The sequence below is a fragment of the Numenius arquata genome, chromosome Z, assembly GCF_964106895.1.
Source record: "Numenius arquata chromosome Z, bNumArq3.hap1.1, whole genome shotgun sequence".
Classification (NCBI taxonomy): domain Eukaryota; kingdom Metazoa; phylum Chordata; class Aves; order Charadriiformes; family Scolopacidae; genus Numenius; species Numenius arquata.
Genome location: NC_133616.1, coordinates 37,066,751 through 37,093,259, shown reverse-complemented (window position 1 = coordinate 37,093,259; position 26,509 = coordinate 37,066,751). Strand labels below are relative to the sequence as shown.

The 26,509-nt window shown below is 40.4% G+C and overlaps 1 protein-coding gene across 1 annotated transcript in view; it reads right to left on the bottom strand.

The window, feature by feature from the left end:
- Positions 1-26,509, bottom strand: part of ADAMTSL1 (ADAMTS like 1) — a 425,741-nt gene that overhangs the window by 85,916 nt on the left and 313,316 nt on the right. Inside the window, exons 11-14 of the mRNA XM_074166017.1 lie at positions 16,723-16,773; positions 11,849-12,053; positions 10,427-10,574; positions 6,303-6,387 (exon numbers count right to left, since the gene is read on the bottom strand). Coding sequence (XP_074022118.1) covers positions 6,303-6,387; positions 10,427-10,574; positions 11,849-12,053; positions 16,723-16,773 — 489 coding nt within the window. The remainder of the gene's footprint in view (positions 1-6,302; positions 6,388-10,426; positions 10,575-11,848; positions 12,054-16,722; positions 16,774-26,509) is intronic.

Sequence of the window (26,509 nt, the reverse complement as noted above, 5' to 3'; positions counted from 1 at the left end):
AAAATGCTCAGTGGCATGATCAAAGGCTTAAAAATTTTCTGTGATAGAACTGGGAAATGAGCTCAAACTTCCAAGCTCATTATCTTGAGCTAAAATGCAAACCTGTCCTTTTTCTCCAGGAGAGGCCTCCTTTCCGTAGATTTTAAGGTGTGGGTAACACCACAGGATGGTCACACATGGCACTGGGTACCTGCTGGTGCTATTGTTCAGAGAAGTGAAACAGAGATCATGACCACTCGTCAATAAAATCTCAGGGCTCCATCTGTAAGAATAATGGCACCAGGACCATCTGCATAGGTCTAATACCAATCTGAGTGATTACAATCTGTCCCTCTACAGTTCCTCTTCAGTTTAGTTTGAAGATGATCTTTCCATTCAGCTTTGTGTCCAATCATTCCATACTATTGGTGGTCTCCATAAATCCACCACTGCTTTTGTACCCAGGGAAAGATAACTGCTTCTGCCCTGTATAGATATTACACATAAATCCTAAGTAGTGGTGACTGTCTAAAGGGGCTCCTTAAATGAATGGGGAGAAATCATTACCTAATGTTAGGCTGCTGCACTTCTGATCTTCCCTATGACCAACCACATATATAGGTTAATTTTTTTTGCCATTAGATCTTAATATGGAGAATTTTCTCTAAACTTTCTTCTTCTTCTTCACTGCATAACACTGAAGAGGAAAAGCAACAACATAGCAGTTGACAGTATCTGTGTACGTCCTCACTACTTCTTTTGGCAATCCAGTAATCATAACATGCTTTATTTTTAAAATAAAACATTTGTAGGAAGTTTTAAAATTACTTACTAACCTGTGAAACAGGTACAAACATCATGATGGAAACTATTTAACAGGGAAAACCAAAATAAAATAGCTTACGTGTCTTTGGAAACATAAATACCTACTGAAAAGTACGAAAGAGATATTGGGTGACTCTGTCACACTGGCCTCTCTGTCCATATTCAGTTCCCTGAGGGCTTTGTCCCCTCCGCTGATGCATGTCAGGAATTTCCTTTTGTTTTTTACTGAATCGGCCCCCATCACTACGATGGTGCCATCTGGCATCCAGATATTATTGTTTGCCTTCTTCCCCCCCCCGGCCCTTCTTTTTATGGCTAGCACCAGGGTTATTTATGGCAGTATGTTAAAAGTTGTGTATGGTGTTAACATACAAAAGCATTTTTCAAGAATTAGAGACAGAAATCTTTTAAACAACCCCTCCACCACCCATAAAAACAATCTCATTATACATAGAAAAACCCATGCTTTTTTAATCATGACTGCTGCTCTTTCTGACTCTGGCTGTCATGCTGTGCTCTTGTAATGAGCTCCAGTGAAAAAGGTCAGACAGAGAGATACTGTGGCTGCTCCCTCAGATAACGTATTTCTAAGGCCTGGTGAATGGTCACTTCAGAGATGGACAGCAGTAGGAGAACAATATGTATGACAACACAGGACAGCAAGGACTTCTCACCTTAAAACTTTGTCCTAACAAAGACTACAATGTTTTCTTACCAACCTAGAGTATTTCAAAGTAGTTCTGTCAGCAATTAATATTTAATTGACCTCATGTAGGGGTACAGCAGGTCAGACAACACAAACATAACTAACCCCTCTAGCCTTGGAGTGGCTGAACTGGTTATGATTAATTCTTTGAGCAGCAGAACTGATGAAGACCAATTTAACATGGATTTATATTTGAAGTCTGAGTGCCCAAGTGGGTTCTCTGGTATCTTTTAAGGACCAAACTCCTTTAGAAACTCTTCCTTCAACTGGGGAACTGTATGGTGTCAGTTTTCTACCTAGTCCTTTAGTTCAGTGAAACATATGGAAAATACCACCGCTGAATTTCCTGGTAAATATCAACCAAATTTGACAGAAGGGTAAAATTCTTTGTGATAACTTTATACCTCTGTCAAATTCAGTTAATAGGAATAAATTCAGACATTACTGAGCGAAGAGGAAGGCAACTGACAGATAGACATATACAGACAAAAATAAACTGTAAGACTTGCTTCCTTTAGAAATTCCTGAAGAAATAAATAATGGAAGGCACTCCACGCAGATGGAATGAAAATGAGGCATCTGCTGCTTTAGCAGCATGTTAGAGAATGATCAAAAATTACAGGTGAAAGGACAATGTTGAAAAAAGTGTAAGTTTATAACTCCTAGTATGCAATTTAGTAAAAAAAATTGTATTCAGTAAAAATTCACAAAAGTCACAAGACAGCAATACAGAGATTCACAAATATGAGAACTCAGTGAGTAGAAGAAATCTGCTGAAAATTTTCAGCTTTAGCTTTTAAACTCCCCCAAAAAAATAAACTTTGAGAAAAACAATAAAGTTCCTTATAGATGGGGTTTGCTCTTTCTGTGTGAAGAATGATAAGGAAGAAAGGAGGGGTAGGGGTAGGGGAGGAATGGTCGGCTGGCTACAGAGAGCGTCCCTGTCTGTAGGGGAGAATGGGGCCGGTGACTTGGTAGCATAAGAAAATTCAGGAAGAGCCTCAGAGGAAGTGTAGGAAAAGAATAAGTCCTTACTGACATCTGCCCAAGTGCAGTCATGAAACTGGTAGTTAATGCATCAATACAGAGTGAATAGGAAAATCATATAAGCATATATTGTCTGAAGAAACTTCTGTTACTCCTGCTTCAAGAAGCACGCTCATGAACACACAATGCTGCCTTTTCAGCACCTGGCCTACTGTGCCACTGGAGGCCTTCTACTGCTCTACAACCGTTCCCCTTCCCCTCCATGCTGCTTCTCCTCTGCCCATCATTCCCTCCCCCTCGGGACAAGTGGAGTCTCAAAGAAAGCCCATCCTGGGTGCTCAGCTCAACTCCCACCCTCAAACCTTACTCAGCCAGCTCTGCTGTGCTGAATGAGAGAAGAGAAATGGCTTCCTCAGGAGAGGGAAAGCAAGCAATTAAAATTGTTTTTACAACCCCTGGTATGTTTTCTGGAAATATTTAGAGCAAAGTAACACACCGTAACATGCTTAGGCATAAGACAGTAAGAAATTGATGGTCATGTTCTAGTTGCTCAAATTCACAATCATCATAATAGCTGGCCACATTACATGATGTCACCCACTAGCCAGTGCTTGATCCAACATTTAAAGCCAACCCTATAATTAGCATGCACCTAATTCAGGACATTCACCAGCCAAACTGTGTGGGTGACAGCCCTACATCTATCAGAATGGTAGGTCACGGAGTATTACATTGTATCTCTTCAGAGCTGTAGAAACACAGGCCAAAAGGTGCATTATCATGTAATACACCTTGCTTTTCATCTAACTGGTGCATTTGAAAAACTACACAGCTGAAGGAGGACAAGTGATGCTATAAAACTGGCATCAAAGTTGATTGTTGATTATATCTTGGTGAGTTCTGAATGTTTTGTCTCCCTTTTTATGCCATTACATTTCAATATAATGACCAAGACCTAAAATGAGTAACTGTTTAAAGTTAGACATTAATGCAAAACACTATTAATAGTGAGATACCCAAAACAATTTTATGCAGAAGTTCACTGCTCAAGGTTTGTCAACAGGTTAGATATTCTAGAACAATATGCAGATGGCTGTTTCAGCTTACAGGCAGACTTGGCCCTTTCAGCACAAGTTTTCTAAGTTTTTATTTGGTCTTTCTGCCTCATGCCTTATCACTAAGAATAATTCCAAACTAAACATAAGGCGTGGATATTTCCAAGCTCCGGGACTGTCTGCATAAAGACCCTGACTTTATGCCCTTTATTTTAGCTGTTAGCCAACACATATAACAATCTGTACTAATCTAATTTCATTTAATGCCACGTTGATTTCTCATCAGCCTAAAATAAAGATTATACATGTTCCCAGAGTTGTGCTTTGCAAGGAGAAAAAAATGCACAAAATATCACCCCATGACAGAATGAACCTAGTCTGGACTGTGTCCCCCTGGACTGATATGTTAGTATCCTGCTGCTATCACTGAAGCGTTGCATGAGATGGGGTAAAAATATTAGGATGTTTTTGCAGAACAGGGCCTTTATTGCAGCAGAACAGTGAAACTGTAAAGTAAGGAGGTGTCATAGCTGCACTTAAAACATTTTAACTTTCTTAAACTCCTTTTCCATTATATCTCTCAAGGTCTGTTTTAATATCACAAGTAATATACCCATATGGTTTTCCAGAATATTTTGTCAAAACACGTCATGATAAACAAAAGCCTCTTCATCGTTCTCTGCAGGTTATGCCTATTCTCTTACAACCCCCTTCTTTTTAATATTTAAAGCTGCATATACTTATATATCTATTACTATACTCTTTTTCTACAGGACTATCAACATTGTTCACAAAATTTATCTAAAAAATTTCTTAATGTAACAAATTGTTCCAGGTATGACCACATATCAGTATTATTCCTTCTGATAAACTTCCTAATAATACATCTTTTTTTTATGTATTCTTCCAGGGGCTATTTACAGTTTGATAAATGTACATTTAGCTAAGTGGTTTAGCATAGTCACAAGAAAAGACACACAAAAATAAACTGCCTTTTACAAATGAAAAACGAGTACGTTCACAAGTACTGAATTTTCTAGACTTTGACACTGTATGAATCAACTTATGAAGTTTTCAAAACTCTGGGAACAGTTAAACATCTCATATTACATGTGATAGCTGCTATCAATATATATACACACATATGTATATGTGCATTTGTATATATGTGTATAAATGCGTTTGTATACATGTATGTATGTATACCTATGCATTTATATATACTTATGTCAGCTGGATTAAAATAATTTTTATTTTGGGGGCTTTATTACACGTCTCTAGCTCTATTTCCATGTTCCAGTTTTAAATTACTTCAATTCAAATTAACCATGCCAAACCTGCAATTATATTGCATAGCGAACAATGGCTAATACACAGCTGCAGTTGCAATAAAAAATGCCATGTGCTCAGCCACAAGGAACTGGATACTGATTAAAGCTGTGTACAGAGGTTACTATTATAGCATGCATTTCTCACAGTTCCAGACTAAAAAATCCAAACCATAATCACAACAATATTTTTAATTTCTCAGCCTATTGCTAAAGGTTTATACGGTACATCAGTTTTACTGCAGCTTCCTTTTCATTGCTATTTTATTGGACTAAGGAAGATTAATTATCCGTAAATGACAATAAAACTCAATTCTGAATGAAATTCTGAGGGTTTTTTAAAACCACTTACTGTTTCTAGCTTCTTCTACGCTCCTGCTATTAATGAAATGGAGCCCATGCAGAACCCGCTAAACTGTATTTTCAATAGCACTGTGTGAAGAACCTGGCTACAACAGGTTGGATTCATACAGTTAGATTTTCTTACTGATATATTATTAAAAAGTCAGGTATCAATCTTAAGTGGAAGTGTTCTTTTCTGGCTTTTTATTGTAATATTTTTTCCTTCAGCATTACCTGTAACTATTTTGCACCTTCCACCTCTTTCTAACTCAATGGTATTACTTTTCACAAAACAGAAGACAAACAAGTAGCAAAAGATAAAAGAAAAAGTCACATTTAAGGGACACAATGAATTGATTTTATGTATTTAGGAGGGAAATGTACAGTTCCCATCGTTTCAGGAATCCAAATGTGAGGAAACTGCCAGTGTAGGTATGTAGGCCAATCCACCATCCAAGAGGGTTTGCAGCAGGAGGAAGAGCTACTAATGGGGTACAAGGTGCTGACTGAGATCCATCTTGCAAAGATGGTAAAGACCATAAGTGGCTAGAAAAGCAGGGAGAGGAAAATCCCTGACATGGGGAGGTTAGTGATGATAAGGCAATCCAAACGACAGGGCTAGAGGTTTCTAGTTTATTTTCTGCTAAAGTTAATTCATTTTGTTTGCTGCCACCACATTCTTCCTGGGCGGAAAGGTGAGGGGGAATAATCACTGTGTTTTACCTCTTACTTCACAAGGGTATTGTGAGAATAAATAAAGGTGTCAAGCTGCAGAGTTACAGTGGTAGCGGGGAACATATAATTACGTAGGTAGACAGACTCCCACTATATTATTGGAAATGACCTTAAATAAAACATTTATCTATTTGTTCAAATCAAATCTGCATTTGCGGATTTGAATTCTGTCACACATACTGAAGTGTGACACAGTCTTAGGCCCATTGGATTGCCACAGGGTTGGGTTTAGCCTTTACACTCAAATGAAAGCCAAATACAATTTCAAGAGATTATGTTAGGTCAGCGCAAGCCCCAGATCCCCACATCACCAGAATATGTTGTAAGCAAAATTTTAAGACTTACGATGGTTCTTCAGACACCACTGCCCCTTCCTCCAGCTCTTGAGCCTGCTTATACCATGGCAACTTTGCTTCCACGGGAAGTTTCTCTACAGAACAAACACAAGCATGTGAAAATAGGAAGCATGCAGCAACACAGCTAGATGTGCCAGCCTCCCCTCTCTCTCCAAGCATCCCTGTGATGCACGTGTGCCTTCATCCACATGGAAGCTGAGCACAAAAAGAAAGAGAGAGAAAGGAGAGCAGGAGAGAGAGAGAAACTCCTCCGTCACCTGGACTATAACATTTAGAAGGTTATATGGCCGGATAGGTCTCTGCTGCAGCTAGAAGGGCTATGGCATTCTAAAGCCAGAAAGGCAAATTAAGTCACTTTTCAGACTATGCAACTGGGCTGTAAAAATAGGCACTTTGGAAAGTATTTTTTGGAGGGAGCCTTGCAAGTGTAACAGGCCTCTATTGACACTGCAAAGGCAAAATGTATAAAAATCCCTGTGTTTACGCTTAAATTTTAGAACTTCAGAAGACACATTAAGCTTGTTTTTGATAGATTACAAAAAGGAAGAAAAACCCAGATTTAACGAGCGATACCGCAGAAAAACAGAGAAACCGTAATAAAACAGCCCCACTATACTTTTCAACTTTAAGCTTATCAGTTCATCAGCTATGTGGATTTAAAAAAACCGAGCTTGATACTTTTTCTGTCATTGCTGATGGAAAACAGTAGAGCTGCTTTTCTTCCCCTCCAGGATGTGCACGCAGCGTAATGAGCTGCTCTGCTCCGGGGAGCCCAGGGCCATGCCTCTTGGAGAGCCAAACTCCACTTTCATGCAGTGTCAAAGTGGAATATTTGAGTTGAAGGTGGTGGAGCTGTTTTAGCTCTACAGCGATATAAAGCAAGAGCAAATTTGGCACTATAATTTGAGAAGGAGCTCTGCATTTCAACAAAACATTCTGGGCTAGGATCAGGGGAAAAAACTCGAATAAAAGGGAGTGAGACTCAGACCACTGAGGAGAACCAGGGCCAGACCTATTTGCCACTCACAAATCACCTAAGTCTTTCAGGTTTATATAATGCACAGCTTTGTACTCGCCAATGAGAGCAGACTAATGCCATTCAGAATAGACAGGAATTTTCTGTGCCTCTGTTGTGCGCAACAGCAAACCTTTCACATCCACGCATGAAATTTCCCGACTGTCAGTTATACCACAGAGGAAGAACAACTTACAACTTGATTTCACAGCTACTGCGAGTTTAGTCAAGCAAATTTCCTTGTAGCAAGTTATTAAAGGAGGAAAAAAGGGACAGTAATAGAGTTACTATGCCTCTCTTACAAATAGCTTGCCAAGCTCTTACTCTAACATATTTATTAGTGCCATTTAAGGATGAATATTTGCCAGCACAGCTCTTAGTTTAATCTATATTTTACCACATTTGTTATCCAAAATATGTTGGAGATATTTCTATTTATATGTTCTGCAGCTTGTTTTATGGGTTTTGGAAAGCCGGGTCTTACTCCTGTGCTTTTTTTTGCTTGGATGCAAGTGCTTGTAAAAAGCAAAAGCTCTTGTGTACCATTGCCTGTTATGTGACTGTTTAAATAACTTTTCTTTTTAAAGGTGCAGTTAATTATCATCTACACCATAAAATGAGTTAGAGGATTAGAAATGTTGATGTTGTACAGTATGCTTTGACAAAAAAAAAAAAAAAAAAAGAATAGAAAGCACTCCTAACATAAGCCAAGGAGGAATTTCTACCTTTGGAAGTTAAAGTAAAATCTCTCCTTTTAAAAAACAGTTCCAGTAAAAACATTTAAATCCTATACTATACAGAAAGTTGTATTAGGTGAAGACACCTTCTCTATTAAAACTGAAAATCATTACTTAATCCAGGGATATCCATTTTTCTTCCATTATTGGTGTAAGAGAAAATGCCTCAGCACTTGAATAAACCAAAATGAAATAAATGACATGAATTATTTGCATTCTTTTTCTGTTTAGCACAGCGTGTTAAAAGAAGAAGGAATTCCACATTTTTTGTCTTGCTGCTTCAGTCAGCTAGGAAGATTGTTTTTATGCATTATGTTAAACCAGAACTAGAGGGAAAAAGCAGGCGAAGACTAAAACATTCAATAGAGGAAAGTTGCGAAAATAAAAGAAAAGAAAGAGTTGCGAAATAAAACGGACAAATTTATGGAAATTCCATCTCCATAGAACAGAATAATTTGGATTGGAAGAGACCTCTCGATATCATCTGGTCCAAATCACTTCTGAAAACACGATTCAGCCTTCAGGTACATGGGTCTTCAAACATTACTGCTTGCCTTATGGAGGGACAGCTGTGAGAGTGTTGCAGAAATGAGATGAGGACTAAAATTAAACACAAGCAGAACAGTATGCTTCATGTAGGACTTTCCATCCCATGGGAAAAAATGGAAGAGGTAACTGCCTACGATGAGAAATTAGTCATGTACGTATGTAGTGCAAAGGGCGGCATAAGAGTTTATCCAGGGTAACGATGCCGCTATTTTGCAAGGGTGGGCTACCAGCAAACAGCAATTTACTTTGTTCCCAGACATGGGAAGAGGCTTCTTGACACAGGCAGGCAAGCAAAGCTTTCCTAGATGGTTTTGCACCCTTCTCAGGTTCCCTAGGCAGAAGCCAGTTGTGGGTGGTTTGCAACACCTGATTTTTTGGTGTCTTAACTGCATTTTGCTTACACTGCGTGCTGCAGGCAGGCAGGATCTTGCTTTACCTGTGCTCTGAACACCATAAAGACATAAAGCCCCATAAAGCCAACTGACTGGCTGACTCCAAACGCACTGAATCTCTGTATGAGGCTCAGAGTCATGCTAACACAGTCACAGGGCCTTTTTTTTTTTCATCTGAAGGGAGTGAGCTTACGTTGGCAGCAAAACACAGTGCCAACATAGCTATTGCTCTCCAGATGTCCTGTATCTGGGTTTCACCACTTTGGTGGCTGGCAGAAACAGTGAATTCTCGTGATCCAGGTAAACTGGCATCTTGAAACTTGGCAAATGCACCCATCATCGGCCACTGACTGCAGAAATTAAAATTCAAAATTTCACTGTTCCATCTTGGATCAGTGAGGTGATCAGCACTCAGATCAGCTCAGATCATGCTCAGATCAGCATGAGGTCACGGATCATTCCTATTTCACAGGGCTTCATAATAAATGCTCTTAATATGTATCAGGGTAGTAATTAAGTTTTTAAAAGGAATTGATCTCTTCTTATGGTGGGGCTTAAGTCTCCAGTTTAGGGAAATTCAGCTCACCCGCATTGCTGTAGCCCAGAAGTTTCCATAAGTTAGTCAGCATACAGACACAGAGGTTGTGTCAACAGAGCTGTATACACACACACGCAAACACATGCACGCTCATATACCAGTGGAAATGGTCTAATACCTCTGTCTGATGCACCTGGTTGCTGCCCATTAATCCAATACAGTCTCCAGGACTTTTTTAAACATTCCCATCCCATAAAAACCTCCAAAGAGCTGCAGAAATATTTTCTCCTTCTCTTAACAAAATGTGGGGGATTTACCCCAGTATTATTCTGTCTGAGGCCCAGTCTAGAAACATTTCTATACAAATCGTGAGTACTCCTTGCTATAAGATGCTTCAGCTCTAACAGTCTGCCAAATTTTGCAGCTTTGCTAGTAAGAGGAACCTCATGTTGGGATATACAATGCTTGCTTCTGACCTATTTCAAGCTCCAAGTTATGAAAATGCATTTTAAAATTACGGTTACATTTATCTATCATAGAAGGTATTTATATATTTCATTCCTTTTGAAAAAAAGGACAAATTTATCCCAGACACAAAAGGTGAGGTCAAACCTGCTTACACCATGGTCCAATTTACATTTATATTGCTTGGTCTGCTGGATCACAAATTAACAGTGAAAACCCCAGAGTTTGTAAGAAAGAGGAAGGGGCCAGCATTCACTCCAAGTTGCTAGCAGGCAGACTGGAATAGGAATGGCATAGGAATTTAAAAGTGTAAATTCACAACTCGGTGCAAGTGGAAATGGTGCCACCAGCAACAAAACAAAACTGCTCAACATGGAAGAGCTCTGAAAATTTATGAGAATCCTTCTGCCTCATTACCTTTGGGTTTGTAGCAGGGAGTGGGTACGATGCATTCTTCTTTTATGTGTGGCTTTGTTTTAGGACTACAGCCCCCTGTATGCATCCCCCTGTGATCAATGCAAAGGACCACTCGGTATCTGAGTCCTTGTCCACAGGTTACGGTGCACTGGGGAAAAAGAAGAAAAACAAAAAAAGTGTGTGTGATATGTCACAGGAGCAATAAATTAAAGGGGAATATGCAATAGAAATATGTGTATATCAGAGAGCAAAATATGATGCAGGAATATCCAATCCTGAACATAAATTATTCATAATATTTTATCATTATGGATAAGGTATAAAATTGACACAAATTTTTGCCTTTTTGTTCTGCACATTTACTTGTTTTGGACATTTTGCTGCTGGATTTCTTTTGCAGTGTCAGTCTCTCAGTGGCGGCTACTTGGCTTGTGGCCATCCATCCCATATTGGATATGCTCAGCAACACCCTGTCAATTTCATCTGGAGCCACTCCACTTTGCTTGAACAAAGTACTGGGGCTTATGGGTTAACAGGGGTGGCACTCAGCTATTTTGGAACGTGGCACCTAACAGAATGGGAAACTATTTGGGCTTTCTTCCCTCAGACACTTTCTTAAATGTTTTTTAATTTATTTTTGGTAAGGAACATTAATTTTTCCCCCTGTATGGTTTGTTTCAGAAGTGGTTGCATGGAAGTGCATCAAAACTACCAACCAATGGGGAGGGCTATGGATACTAGCAAGATTACTTTGTTTTTGGATAGCAGCTTTCATCTGGAAATTGCTAAACACTTTGCAACCAGTCAAGAATACCTCACCTGCGGGTGAGCTAGCTTAGCTTCTAAAACCAAAGCTTCTAAAACCCATTTTACTTATTGAGAAACTGGGGTAGAGAGAAAATACATTCAAGAGTCAGTTTTTATGTACAAAATCAAAGTACTTTCTGCTTTTGTAGAGAGATGTTTACTTTCATACAGAAGGAAGAATGAGTCAGGAACAAGACAACTACAAGCATCAAAGTGCAGAGACATTTATGACTTCATGTATTTCTGGAAATTTCTCAGCAATTCTTGATACCCAATTTATGGCTGACAAGTTGTAATAAAGATATACCGTTATGTGCTTATGGGTTTTGTTTTGTGCATTTCATTTATGTTAGCAGTCTATTATTAGTAGAAGGTCACTAATTAACATTACAGATCTGATTTATGTTTCCATCATTCTGCTTAATCATGTTAATCTTATTAATACATCATTCTTGAGTACTTACTTTGCAGTTAGACAACATAATTTAAAACAGAAGTCATGGTAATAAGGAAAGAAAATAGTGCATGTTCCTACTTCCACAAGCTCACTAAACTATAATCTAAAATATATTCCTAGTGTGGGAAATACAAAACCAACAAAGCTAAGCTGGTTACCGGAGACCATTCCTGAGCAAGCCACTTAGGGCAGTCAAATATATTGCAAGGCTGGACAACAGGCATCTTTGGAGTATACATGCATTTCCATTCTTCCACGGGGCTTATATGCCCCTGAATGTCTTCTTCCACACATGAGACGCTGCGGCTTTGAATGCCTCCTCCACAAGATGAGGAACAGGCAGTCCAGGGTGTACTTTCCCATCTGGGGAAAAATAAAATCCCAAAACAGAGAAGCATCAGCAAAAGGAACCCCTGCTGTCCCCACCCCCACCTGCACCAACCCAAATCCATTAACTGCTATCTGCAGGAGTGTTTGGTTTTTTTTTTTCAGATTAGTGTCAGTAAAAATTAATCATATATATTTTTTCATAAATGGCCATAACAGCAAAGGACTCTCAAGGCTACTGTCTTTAAGTCACAGATTAGTAATATGAAATCTCTTCTCTCCCACTAACCCAGTGACCACTGCCACAGAAACTCTAAATACTTTTAACTTAATTCCTCTTATTTAATTGATGGGATTATCATATCTTCACAATTTCTTATGTTCTGGGGAATCTTTGTCATAAATCACTGGAAGCTTAGTGTGCTCTGAAGCTGATGCTCCTTTTGCAGAACATCTCAGGGAAACAGCAGTGTTTCTTTCTAGAGAAACAACAGCGTTGAGGTAAAAAAAGAAGATGGGAGGAAATTACCAAAAAGAAGACACTGGTGAGGCCCCACCTCAAGTACTGTGTCCAGTTTTGGGCCCCTTACCACAAAAAAGACATTGAGGAGTTGGAATGGGTCCAGAGAAGGGCAACAAAGCTGGTGAGTGGTCGGGAGAGTAGATCTTATGAGGAAAGACTGAGGGAGCTGGGATTGGTTAGCCTGGAGAAAAGGAGGCTGAAGGGAGACATTCTCACTCTCTACAACTACCTGAAAGGGGGTCGGTCTCTTCTCCCAGGACACAGGCAACAGGACAAGAGGAAATGGCCTCAAGTTGCGCCAGGGGAGGTTCAGATTGGATATTAGGAAAAATTTTTACACTGAAAGGGTTATTAAGCATTGGAATGGGGTGCCCAGGGAAGTGGTTGAGGCATCATTCCTGGAGGTTTTCAAAAGACGGGTTGACATTGTGCTTAGAGACATGGTTTAGTAATAGGGGGCGGGGGGGCAGGTTCTGTATGGTTTTCTTTTTTTTTTTTTTATCAGAGTTAGGTTGATGGTTGGACTAGATGATCTTAAAGGTCCCTTCCAACCTAGATGATTCTATGATTCTAAGATGTGACTATACTGATAGGATACATGGCCTCTGATGGATAAACTACATGGGCCTTGTTTCCTTACAGTTGAGGTAGTAAGAGGAACTGAGAAACCATCTTTTCTCTACAGGTGCCGTTTAAGAATGTAACAATAAATCCACAGAACAATGTGTATGTTCTGGAAAGCTATGCATACTTATCAAAATAATACTTTTATTACAGTGATGCATATACAATAATGTATCTATCATTTTATATGTGTACATGTCTGTCCACATAAAATAGTCTGGTATTTCCACTAACACTCAATCCATTGCCACAGAGAGGATCTGGGACCATAGTCATGATCCAGTGTAGCTACTCCTGTATAATCCTGTGGATTCCTAGTGGTGTAAAAGTGTGCATGTTCTATATACCTGGATACATTTAACAAAATCCTTTTTTTTTTTAAAGTCAAATGTCCTTTTGATAAGGACATTCAATATAAGGTTTGAAACAATTTTTTTGGTCATAATTTTTCATTTTTTGACTTAAAAATTGTTTTTTGGGAAAGAAAAGCATCTGTTTCCTCTTTCAGGCAAGAAGGAAAAAAAGTGACAGGCAAGGATTGTTTTCTCCCACTTAAAACAAAGGAATAATTTTGATTAAGCAACAATTACAGGATCCCCAAGATTATTAAGCAATATGAAAAACGCTTATCTTTCCCTCTGATTTTTCATCATATCAACCCATCTTTTTCTCATCAGCTCCAGTACATGTAAGCATTACCCACACTTGGCTACTGGCTGAAAATGCCATAAAACTCAGTGCGAAATGGCTTGTTAATAGCTGTTTATAGTGGTAAAGCCACTGATTAATTCTACAATTTATCATGAAGTGGTGAAATAACACTTACACCATGCCATATCCATCATCGTGTGCTCAGCATAAATAATATGTGTCACAAATGGCTAATTTTAGCAATGTTTTTAGTTCAAATGTGTTACCTGTGGCTCTGCTGAACAAGTTTCCCAGCTCACAGTGAAGGTTTCTCACTACCACAAATCTAAATGAAGAGGCCTCAAACTGAAAATCATGTTGCAGAAGCTGCTGCAGTGGAAACTGATGAAACTTTTCCCAGGCATAAAAGCAACATGGCACCAGGGAATTCCCTGGAGTCTTTGGGACAAATTTCCAGATGCCTTAGGCAACCTCAGCAATACCAAGCAGCTGAAATCTAGGCAAGCACTTTGGTGCTCATGTTTTGTGCAAGTGTAAGATGGGAAGGTGGAGTTTCTCTGTTGCGCAGCTCTTAAAGCAGGCATCACAGCTGCTTTCAAGATACAAAGGCACACTACATTGACCGAGAATTTGTGAAAGGAATTGGTGGTGCATTAAAAGTAAGCACTGTAAAAGTGAGCTGAACCATGCTTTTCCCCCTTCGTGAGAACACTAAAGGCTGAGGGATTGCAGTAGAGAAATCTTGCAAAAATGCCTTCCCAGATTTGCCCTCCACTTCTCCTGGAGTGTTTGTCACGCTCCTCTGTCCCTGGTCTTAGCTGCCCGTCTCAGAAAGGTAACGCAACCAGGACCTCTCTGGATTTGTTGAGGGTTTTTTGGTTTGGGTTTTTTTTTTTTGGCTGGGGGTTTGTGGGGTTTCTTTTGCCTAAACTCTGCAGCTTCAGAGGAAAGACGTTCTTTATCCTCTTGACTTGTTCCCTCTCTTGTGCCAGCCTCATGGTCTGTTCAGTTTCTGCTGTCCCTCAGGTTTGGAGAAGAGACACCTGGCTGTGTCTTCCCTCTTGGGGCAAGGGAGGAAGACCTGAGCCGTGTTTGTGGGTTCGTACGAACACATGTGGGAATGGGGGAGAGGAAAAAGAGGGGAAGCAGCAGTGAAACAGCAGAGGGAAAAAGGGGGTCTGAGGTCCCAGCCAGCAGTTGCAGCCTGAGCAACCAATTGCGGTGGTGGTGGGGGGACGGAGAAGGGGGGGGGCGGAGAGGTGGGGGTTAAAGGTGCGGCTGGGAGAGTGGATGTAAAGGGGCTGTTACGGGGTGAGACCATAATCCAGAACAGCTTGAGAAACAGTCTCAGCCTTTTGATCATTTTCAGGGAATGATTTTTTTTTTTTTGGCTTTCAGTGTTACTGAAAGCCAAATACCTCAGGGCATTTTGATCCTTTATTTTGGATTTTCTTCAGCAGTAAAAAAGACTCTGCCTAGCTGCCAGCTCAGGATGCTTTTTCCTTAAATACAGTCTCTCCACTGTTAAGTACTGCTGAATCATCCTCTGATATAAAATTCTTCTCTATCTTTTGTCAATGTACGTGCCATTTGTAGACAATTTAAATCTGTTTTATTCAAAGTTAGAGTGTTAAACCCTGTATATTCTAGCTTCTATATTCCTTAGTAACAGAGGTTTAATTTTTGAGGTTAGGAGGTATGTATGTGGTTTGTTTTAAATAAAGAACAGAGAAAAGTGTTTTCCAGAAAAAGGAATTAGACACAGGGATATATTTTATAAGTGTATCTCACAAATATTTAGTGATGAAGACTGTGTGTACATAACCATAAGCACTTAGCTAGGAAGAGAAAAGCCTAATCCAAATGACACAGGTCATTGATAATGGGTCTCAACACAAATGGCAGCCACAATCCTTGGCAGGTAAGCTGCTCTCCTCCTTGTCTTCTCACTTGCAGTTTGGGGCAGGTCCGTGATTTGGCTGGAGACTTGGTTGAACGTGAATGAGCTGCGCTTGCACATTGACACTGAAAGCTCTCTGCATTAGGCCTGACTACGGTTTGAGGGAGGTCGTTTCCTCACTAGGATGAGACTAACAAGTTGTCTAGTGGGTGATTTCTGTGATTTCATAATCCATGACACAATAAATTAATGAAGAACGAAACACAGCACAGTTCTGTTGCACGTCCAGGCAGTATTTCAAAACCAAAATGTTATTATCCTTCAATTATGAAACGTTTTTATCAACACCAGTCTTATTCATGGCTTTAAGAGTAATTACCCATGTGATTATTTCCATGAAAATCTCAAGTCTTACATTAAATAAGTACATTTTAATTGTGAGATAATTAATAATACAAATCAGGCCTTGATCCTATTCCTCCCCTATCTCTGATTACTTAGAAAAGCCAATGGATAAATGCCCCTGGGGAAGGCATTAGCATGGGTTTGCAGGATCAGAATACAACACTAATACTGTCTAAACCCAAAATCTCACAATTTATAAGCATGCAAGAAGCAGCACTGCTGGAGAGAGACAGAAAGTCTGATGGTTTATTAGCAAGCCACCTGCCATGTTCAGAGATGAGTAAAGGGAGTGAAGAGCAAAGGTGTGAGAGAAAAGGGGAGGTGGGGGGGTGAGGAGTGGGGAAAGAGAGAAAAAAAACAACCACACACTTAATAAGTCTGCTTTGCTGCTTCAGCTAGAATATTGTTTCAGTTCTGCATCAAAAGGATTTATAACAACAGGTTAGCATTTGAACATCTCTAGGTTAATCTGCAGGAGTTGAGAGCAAGAGAAAAGCAACATCTGTTAACTTAGTTTGAGAGCAAAGCAGAAATACAGAGAAAAGAAAAAAAGAAGCAAAGGTATTTGTTAATCCTAGCATCTGGTTGACTGTTTTACGTACCGAGGAAGGGGATGGTAGAGGTCATAGGGCATGATCTGCTTGTATCCATCACTGTTAGGAACAATAATGCCAACCTCTGAGTAGAAGGTACACATAATAAAATAAACACTAAATGATTACATTATACAACTTTTTTTTACACAATATTACAAAACACACCAGGCAAACAAGATATTTAACCTAAGTTGCTCTCACATTTAAAACAAAACTTATGCTCCCATCTTACAGTTTCTGAGTCATTCAAAGAATAAACCAACAATTACTACTTTATTCTTATTAATATATTATTGTTTGACTAAGAAGTAATCCATTATCACAAGGAATCCAAATGAGTTGTCCAATTATTAATTAAATTTCTGAGGTTACTATATGCCATTAAAAAAAATATATTTCTACACTTCTACGCTTTCTTGGACCTTGGATCCAAAGTGACTGAAGAAAATAAGGGAACTTTTATCTGCTTCAGGGAGCTCTAGATAAAACCTTTTTTTAAACTATTATATGGTTGTTTCTGCCCTTCAGATAGAATGTCTGCTTTTACAAGGGCCGGGATTAGAAATTTGGGTAATCTAAATGCAAGAATTCAAATCTGTAATTCTTGTTTCTCCACCTTAAGCCAGTCTAATTTCATTCATCTGCAGAACCTGCCTCTTTATTTGGGTTTCTCTGGACTAAAGAAGGAGCTGGAGAGAAGAGTAATATGTCAGCTTGAGTTTTTGTTTGTTTTTGGTGTTGTCATGACTGGTTGGCTTGGTTTGCTGTAGTGTTATTGGCATAATATCTAAATAATATAATATCTAAAGGTTATAGAAGACAATAGTGTAGATCAAAAATAGTAATTACCTGAATCATTATCATGCCAGTTATGTGTGAGATGGATGTCACTTGACTTGCTGGCAACTACAGGGTCTCACTGAATTGCTAGTTTGAAAGTTCATCTTTTATCTGCGCTCTTTTCAGATTCTGTCTCAGAGTAACTGTACTCATGTTGTCTTCCAATTATCAGCATATCTATTAACGTCAAACAGATGATCCCAGAGCACTTTGTCAGTTTCATCAAAGCCACTGTGCAACAGGGGACTTGGATGTGGCGGGTGAACAGAACCATCAAAAATTAAATGACAGTTGCAATAAAATATAAAGTATGTCCCTACACAAGTCACAGAGAGAGGAAACTGGCTGAAAAGCATGAAGGTAGTTTTTGAGAGCCTTATGCTGATGAGATGTGCTAGGTATGCTGCTACAGATTTCTGCAAGGGGGAAGGAGCAAAGGAGGGGGAAGGGAGAAAGTATTCTCTATCCTCAACACACTTCACTGAAAAATGCTGTGAGCATTCAAAGGAGTCTTGTCATACTAAGGCTAAAGGGGTCTATTCTCCTTTCAGTCAGCAGGGTTTTTATGTGCATAGCTTGTCCACCATAGGAGAATGGATCTCATTGTGTTTTCACAGTGAGGAGTCAGTGCCAGGTCAGCGTGCTGGAATTTTCCAGCTAAAGCGCGGGAAGACACTGGAGCCCTGGGATTGTGTGATGGGGACTAGACAGCTGCCCCTAAGATTAGCAGCCGTTGCAGTTACCAGAGCCCTCTGTGTAAGTGTGCATATTTGCATCTTCGGAGAGCTGCCTGCCTCCACAAGAATCTAAACATCTAGGAGAGGCAATTCTGGCACTGGGAAACTTTGAAAAAGATAAATGGGTCATTTAGAGTATGGGCAATGAACAAGTCTTTTCAGAGGTAGCTCGATGGGTAAATGCCTGGAGATGTTTGAGAAATTGTGTACTAGAATTTTAAGAGGATGGAAGGGGAGTTTTTCTGAGTATTTTGTGCTCATGCTTTTGGGAATCCCTGTTGCTTTCCTGATTCTTCTATCACTGCTACTGAAGTTCCATTCTGAAGTCTTTTGCACCTTCCAGCTCATCAGCTTGACGAGCGGTTGGAAAAAAGATTAATATACCAAGTTCAGAAGTGAAATAATTATACTATAAAAGCATCTACTGTGTAAGAAAGAAACAGATTTCAAAACATTTCTTACTCATTGCAGTGAGAAATGTTTTCTTTCTAATAAACATGTTCTGTATGCATAATCCACGTCTACATGCATTAGAATGCATAACATCCAAGGCCATTCCAATTGAAATAACCATGTCACATCCAAACACTGTTACGAAGATTAAATAACATTTACAAAGCACTAGATTAATATTGTCATTGGAAAGGTTTGACCTTCAAAGAATTTTGCATACATGAATTGCATTTCTGTAAATGTTATAGAGCTTCACAGAAATACTGACACTGTCCTTGTGCATATGTGAGGGGCTGCCAAAGGCTCTCATTCTGTTACTGCAAGATAACGATCCTCAGCAATGTAAGACCCATGGACACAATAAGGAAAAAGACCTCCACATTAATACACAATGGCATAAGTTATTACTTTAGAAATCAGCTTGAAGATCATAAAATCAGAGAATTGTTTTGGTTGGAAGAGACCTTTAAGATCATCAGGTCCAACCATTAACCCAGCACTGCCAAATCCACCACTAAACCATGTCCCTAAGCACCACATCTACAAGTCTTTTAAATGCCTCCAGGGATGGTGATTCAACCGCTTCCCTGGGCAGCCTCTTCCAATGCTTGATAACCCTTTCAGTGAAGAATTCTTTCCTAATCTCCAATCTAAACTTCCCCTGGCATAACTTGAGGCCATTTCCTCTTGTCCTATCACTTGTTACTTGGAAGAAGAGATCAATCCCCCACCTGGCTACAACTGCCTTTCAGGTAGTTGCAGAGAGTGAGAAGGCCTCCCCTCAGCCTCCTTTTCTCCATACTAAACAATCCCAGTTCCCTCAGCTGCTCCTCATCAGACTTGTGCTCTGGACTCTTCACCAGCTTCATTGCCCTTCTCTGAACACACTCCAGCACCTTAATGTCCTGTCTGTAGTGAAGAGCCCAAAACTTAACACAGGTGTGGCTTTAACAGTGCCGAGTACAGGGGCACAATTACTTCCCTAATGCTGCTAGCTACACTATCTCTAATACAAGCCAAGACACAGCAGAACAGCAGATGGTCATAGTACAGTTCATGGTAACTGCGTCTTTCTTAGCTAGTCTTGTGGGCTTTTTTTGCATGTTCCACACAAAAAAACCAAGCCTAAGTGGTCTATGTAAGAAACATCTTAGAGCTCAGACAATGCAAAGGCGATGGTGTGCTAAATGAACAGAGCAAATAATAATAATTCCTCCACTGGCTGATGCAGGAGGAGCTAACAGGGCTCATTAACACACCACCTAGAGCAAACCTGCTTTGGCAGGAGCAGGAGCACAAAGCAAATTATTTTGAAGATCTGTTGTGTCTCATATGTCCGAAACCTCCCATGCCTTTCAAACCAACAAGTTGTGTCATATACTCTGTAGATTGGTTTGTTTTCCACCTGAGTGCTGGCAGCTTCAGCACAGTTGCTCTTCCAAGGCATATGTCCAGCTGGAGTGGGACCTGTACATGCCAGAGGTGGGTGTGCTGCACCCAGGTCTGCCATCTCTGGAAGTGTTCAGCTTTCCCCTGGGATGGGTGCCCACAGCTGCGTTCCTTGAAAGTCATGTTTGGTGTCGTCTTCCCCGGTAACTCCTTTTCCTCCTTAAGCTATGCCCTTAGCAGAAATGGCAGGCATGAATGCCTTTTTCCTGTAGGTCCCTAATGACTCTCTCTGACAAGGTGCCAAACCTTCCTGCCTCCCTCTCCTGCATGCCCACAACTCTTGGGTTGGGCACCTGCTGAGCAGAGCAGGGGCATGGGAGCTAGAGCTGTGAGAGAAAAGCCAAGGAGAGGGACAGAGCATCTCCCACCAATATGCCTCAGGATGGTGTGACCCTGCATGAGGATGATGTGCTGAGGCTGGGAGCGGGTAGAGGTGCCTGTCACTCCTACGCTAGTGTTGCCACATCCTGCTGTGCCAGAGCTCAGTCTCTGAAGGACACTCAGACACCTCCAGCTCACAGCCTCCACTTCTGTTTTGGGTTTTGTTTTCCTCGGGTTTTCCTAGCCACAGTGTTGCAATCACAGGGATGTCCTTGCTCCCAGGTGGCTGGAACTGTTACACCTCTTTCCTGATGGGGACTTGCACAGCAAAGATTTAGGCCTTCACTGAAATCTGTCAGACTTGAGAGTAAATCACAGAATCACAGAATCTTCTAGGTTTGGAGGGACCTTCAAGATCATCTTGTCTAACCATCAACCTAACTGACAAAAATAAACAGCCACAAAACAACAAAATGCAACACCATCACTAAACCATGTCTCCCAGCACCATGTCAACCTGTCTTTTGAACACTTCCAGGGATGGTGCCTCAACCACCTCCCTGGGCAGCCCATTCCAATGTCTGATAACCCTTTCAGTGAAGAAATTTTTCCTAATATCCAGCCTGAACCTCCCCTGGCGCAACTTGAGGCCGTTTCCTCTAGTCCTGTCACCCGTGACTTGAGAGAAGAGACCGACCCCCGCCTCTCTACACCCTCCTTTCAGGTAGTTGTAGAGAGCAATAAGGTCTCCCCTCAGCCTCCTTTTCTCCAGGAAAAATCATCTGTGTGGCAGGGGCTATGCCTTCTAAGCAATGGTCCAAAGTATGTTTAAGATATTAATAGCAATTGGCAAATAATAATAAAAAGTTGAAGCAGCTTAAGTTGGCTGTGGACAGCTAAACCATTAAGTGAAAGGAGACACCTGGAACACCTGAAAAAGTTCATCACAAAAGATGAAGAGTTTAGCATCCGAGCCAGCATCCCCCTGAGAACCATGATTATCACGGACAGATGGTAGACTTATGAAAAAGCGTCCAGTTTAACACTACAAATCCTGACACTAAGGCAGTGTGTGATACTGCATCCTCCCCTCACACTGCTCTGTAAAGATGCCACAGTATGACATTATCACCTTGTGCTACAAGAACACTTCCTGCCCGAGAAACAGGTATCAAGACCCTCAAATAGAGGGTCCCTGCCCTCCCTTTAATCAGACCCATAAGCTCTCAGTCAGCTCCTCATCCATCCCCAGGTGGAGCTCCATGCACTCCAGCTGGTTATTGACGTAGAGAGTGATGCTCCTCCTCATCTCCCCTGCCTGTCCTTCCTGAAGAGCCTGTATCCTTCCATTCCAGCACCCCAGTCACAGGAGCCATCCCACCATGATGCCAATAAGATCAGAGCCCTGCAGGCATGAGCACATCTCTAACTCCTCCTTGTTTATTGCCCCATGCTACCTGTGTTTGCATAGAGGCATTTAAGTTGGGCCTTCATGAGGCTAACTTACTGGCTGGACTGGCTAGTATTCCTTTGTGCTGCACTCCAGGTGATCTCCTATTGACATGTGACCCTTCTCTGGGCTCTGGCTACCTATTACTGGCATTGGCATCATACTGGTAGGACTGGGATGGATTGAGGTTCCCCACCCCAGCAGCTCTAGTTTAAAGCCCTCATCACGAGCTTAGCAAGCCTCTGACCAAAGACGCTCTTCCCCTGCTCTGACAAGTGGACCCCATCAGGCACCAGTAAACCAGCTTTCTCAAAGCGAGTCCAATGGTGTAAGTGATCAAATCCCTGGTCGTGGCTCCAGTCCTGTAGACACTTTTTGGTTTTCCAGATTCAATTTTCCCTATCAGTCCCCTTCCCTTTGACCAGCAGGATTGATGAAAAAACTTTCTGCACCTCAGAGTCCCTGACCGCTGCTCCCAGAGCTCTGTAATCCTTCTTGATATTCCTCAGGCTGTTCCCGGCTGTATCACTGGTGATACACACAATACGACAGCGGTGGGTAATAGTCAGAGGATGGTACGAGGCTTGGTAGTCTCTCGGTGACATCCCTGATACAAGACCCTGGTAAGTATCACACTTCCCTAGAGAAGTGCATCAGGTCAGCAAATGGGTGCCTCCGTACCTCTCAGAAGAGAGCTGCCTACTATCAGATGGTACCTGTTAATGTTTCCCATGTGTTACCCTGTAAAACTATCACTGTTTCTATTCAGAGCTGGGAAAGACAACATCTACAGTAACAACAGAGGTACAGGCAACATTAGTTTTTGAATGCCTACTTTTGCAGGTTGCGTGTATCGTAATTCTCAGTTACGCTACCAGTATGAGTTACATTTGTGGTTTCTGGGCCACCATGCTTAATCCTGAGATATAGATAGTAAAATGATCATCTTATCACATTACATTCTACAAGTGTGGAGCTTGAAGAACTACCATTATTTTTGTATTTATATATCCCTTTATATGGTCTTGGCACTTTATGGATTTGTAAAAGCCAATGTCCCCTACCTAAATATTTTTAAATCAAATGTCAGTGGATAATTAAATACCTACTTAAAAATGCAAAGGACTGCTGAGAAAGCTATCCTGTGTCAACCTCCAGAAAAACCTCACACTTTAGATGGCATGTCTGCTCAGTCTTTGTAATAAATGACTTCTTCATGGTGTACAGATTTCAAATTCTAAGAAACATATGGTTTATTTATCATTGCCATAGACTGCTAAAAACTAATCTCTTTACAGGGCTTGAAGTGGGTGTTATCAATTGGAAGCAGCAAATGTACTTCCTTCTGTAGAATGACTGTAATGCTTCTAAAAAACTTCTCCTTTTTTTCTTCAGTCTAATATTTTATGATGGTTTGGATGAGCAGTGTTTCATACAAAGATGGAAATCTTTGTATGAAAATGTTATTTTCCACTACTAAACATTAACAACTGAATATCCAGTGAAAATTTCTGTGACCATCTTATTACTTGGTTCAGTATTGGCTTCTTCTAGGACTTAAATACACTACATTTCCCATAACTTCACCTTGGGCAGACAGATATCTGTATTTGATGCCAATAGCAGTAGTTTCCCACCTTACGGTTTATTATCTGATACATCCTGACAGCTTCTATCCGCCTTTCTTTCTGTCCTTCTTTCATATGAACTATCTCCTTAGAGCTGAATTTGCTCTGCTATTCACACCTTTTAACACTTTGCTGAATGCTTCCTGGCCCACCCTCCCTGCCTGTTCTGACAAAATAATTTTCTACCTTAATTTAAATGCCTTTTACCCTGCCCAAAAATTCCAGCTTTTTGTCTGAAGAAAATCGCCTCTTTAAGCATTAAGAGTATCTGCAGCTCATCTTTATCCCACTCTTGAACTCAAGTGACCCTGATTATGACTACCAGAACATTACCACTGCTATCAGTTCCTTCTCCGTCTACAACTCCTGTATCTGGAGGCATACATATTGCCATTTCAAATGTATCACTATTTCCAATTCAGCCTTCCTGAAAACTTACCAGGTGGCTCCTTTCCTCCTGCTCTGAATTGATTTTGACCTCCAAAACTTCTCCTTGCCTTTTTTTCATTCATGATACATCATTTCAGCTCATTTCTCCAGCAACCTTGGTGGTTCCTCCAAAAATTCTGATCTGTTCAAAAATCACCCTCCACAAATATACAGTTGGAATGACTGATGTTTGTTGACCGGGATCTCACATTTGCAGGCAGCATACTTTTTGCCAGTACCAGTCTCACTTTTCCAGCACATGCAACTTTAAACATGTTGGTGGAAAAGGCTTGTTCTCCCTTCTGCTTTGATGGCGAAAACCTTCATGTCTCATCTTCCCTGGAATGGTGCTCTCTTGCTGTCTTTAGGATAATTCATACACACATGATTGGCTGTGGAAATTGAGACCAGACCCAGCAATCAGAGGCAACCAAGGTTCAGAGAGCACTGCAAGGCAGAAAGGCTTTCTCACCCCCCCTGTAACAAATTAAGAACTTAAGTAAAAATGCAAATCTACAGAAATGACCATTTGCCTGAGGCAGAGATCAGCAAAGGGCATTGTCATGACCAGCATCCCACATCCATGCAAAAAGCTGGGGGTGTTGTCAAAAAGTCCAGTATCTGTGGTAACTATGGGATATTTTATGTGAAAGACTATTCAAAACAAAGTTTAAATCTACCATATGTCCTAGTTGAGGGCAATAACAATAAATGAGTCATTGTGCCTCAGCCCCCTCTCATCACTGCAGATCTATGGCTGCTACTGTGTAAATCAGAAAGTGCAGCTTGTCTTTTCAGGAACATACCAGCACTGCAGTTTTTTTCATCTTCCAGAAAGAATGTAGTGAAAATGGGAAGACTGCACTGTTGTGATACTTGGCTTATAATTGCTACCTAATATAATACCTTTAGGAAAGCTGATAACAGGCAAAAAAGTGTGCATTTGGCAATCTCCTGCCTCAGCTACCAATTTGTAATGAAGTGAGGAGACTTCTGTTACTGATTAAGAGGATACCATATGTTTATATTGCCTTTTTAATCATGCATATTTACTCATTACTAACTCCTTTTCTTTTAAAGGACATATATAAAAGTTATCACCACGTGTCTTGCGATGTTGCTCAGGAAATTGTATACTCTTCCACACCACAAAGTATACTGAGGAATTCTCACTACTTGGGGTTATTCTGAATTGTTATAATATCCTAGTAGTCTTTTGTGCACCTTTACTTGTAGTTCATTGCTCTTTGTAGAGTAGCTAAATATTAACAACAAAAATTAAGTTTCTTTTTGCTGATGCCTGCCACCACCACCACGCAGTATGGATAGTTAAGTGAGAATGCCAAAAGAAAAACTTTGATATGTAGGCAGAGGAGTTTGAATTTTGCTGGAGGACTCCATAAACTGTGGATATCTAAGAATTCCTTCAGGTCTCTGAGTCTTGAAACTCCTGATTGAACTAGAGATTTTCCCCAAAACTTTCCACAGGTATAAACATTATATCCAGCAGCAGGCTTAGCGATAGTGCTCTAGCAAATTCCAGGATTTTTGCTGGTGAGAATCAGACTGGCATTATTGGCAAAGTACTGAAAAGAAGCCCACATGTTAGAGGTTTGCAAATATGAAATTTTTGAGACTGTTGCTGCGTGAAATTAGAATCTGTGATGAAGATGCCTTTAGAAATCTTTACGCACCATTGAAATCTCCTGGTAAAACCACCAGTAGAGCTTTTGTGACTCACTTTTGTGACCCACATTAACACCTAGCAGAGATAAGGAAAAAATAGGGGAGATGATTGCTAAAAATGCAGAACAGTGCAGCTGGGAATGCCACTTAAAAACTGAAGATGTGATCTAGAAGTAGCGCTGATGTTGCTCCAGAGAGTATCTTGGTGAGAAGGTGATTGATGAGTGGGGTAAAAGCCTTTTTCATATTTGTAAAAACTGCTTTTTGGAGGAATACCTTGGAATTATGAAAGAAAGTGTATCTTCAGCTTACAGCACCTCAGAGTTGTCTTAGGCAAGTGTTTAGCAGACCAAGTTAAGTCAAATCTAAACAGACTTTTTCTCAAAGCAGAAAAAAATTCCATTTGCCTTTAATAAGAGGACACTGAGGGCACATTAGAGGACAGGAGGATACTGATGATAGCTAAATAACCTCACATAAACCCTCCAGTCTGTGAAGTTTTTGATAGTAAAAAGTTTTGCAATTAATTATGTGAAGTCTTAATGTTGGATTTTGCCATATATAAATGGACTGAACTAGATTGAACTGGGCGCTATTTACATCAGTAGACATTATACATGTATTTGCTGGTCAAGTACAGACTGTTGTAAATTCTTAATGGAGTGTAAATATAAAGATATTTTCTTTCTGTCTTTCCAAGGGAGGAGCTGAATCCCAAAGAGGGTTGATGAGAGAGGCTGAATAGGGCATTGATAGTTTGTAGGGACAAAAAGGGATTCTGTGTCATGACACGTCACCTA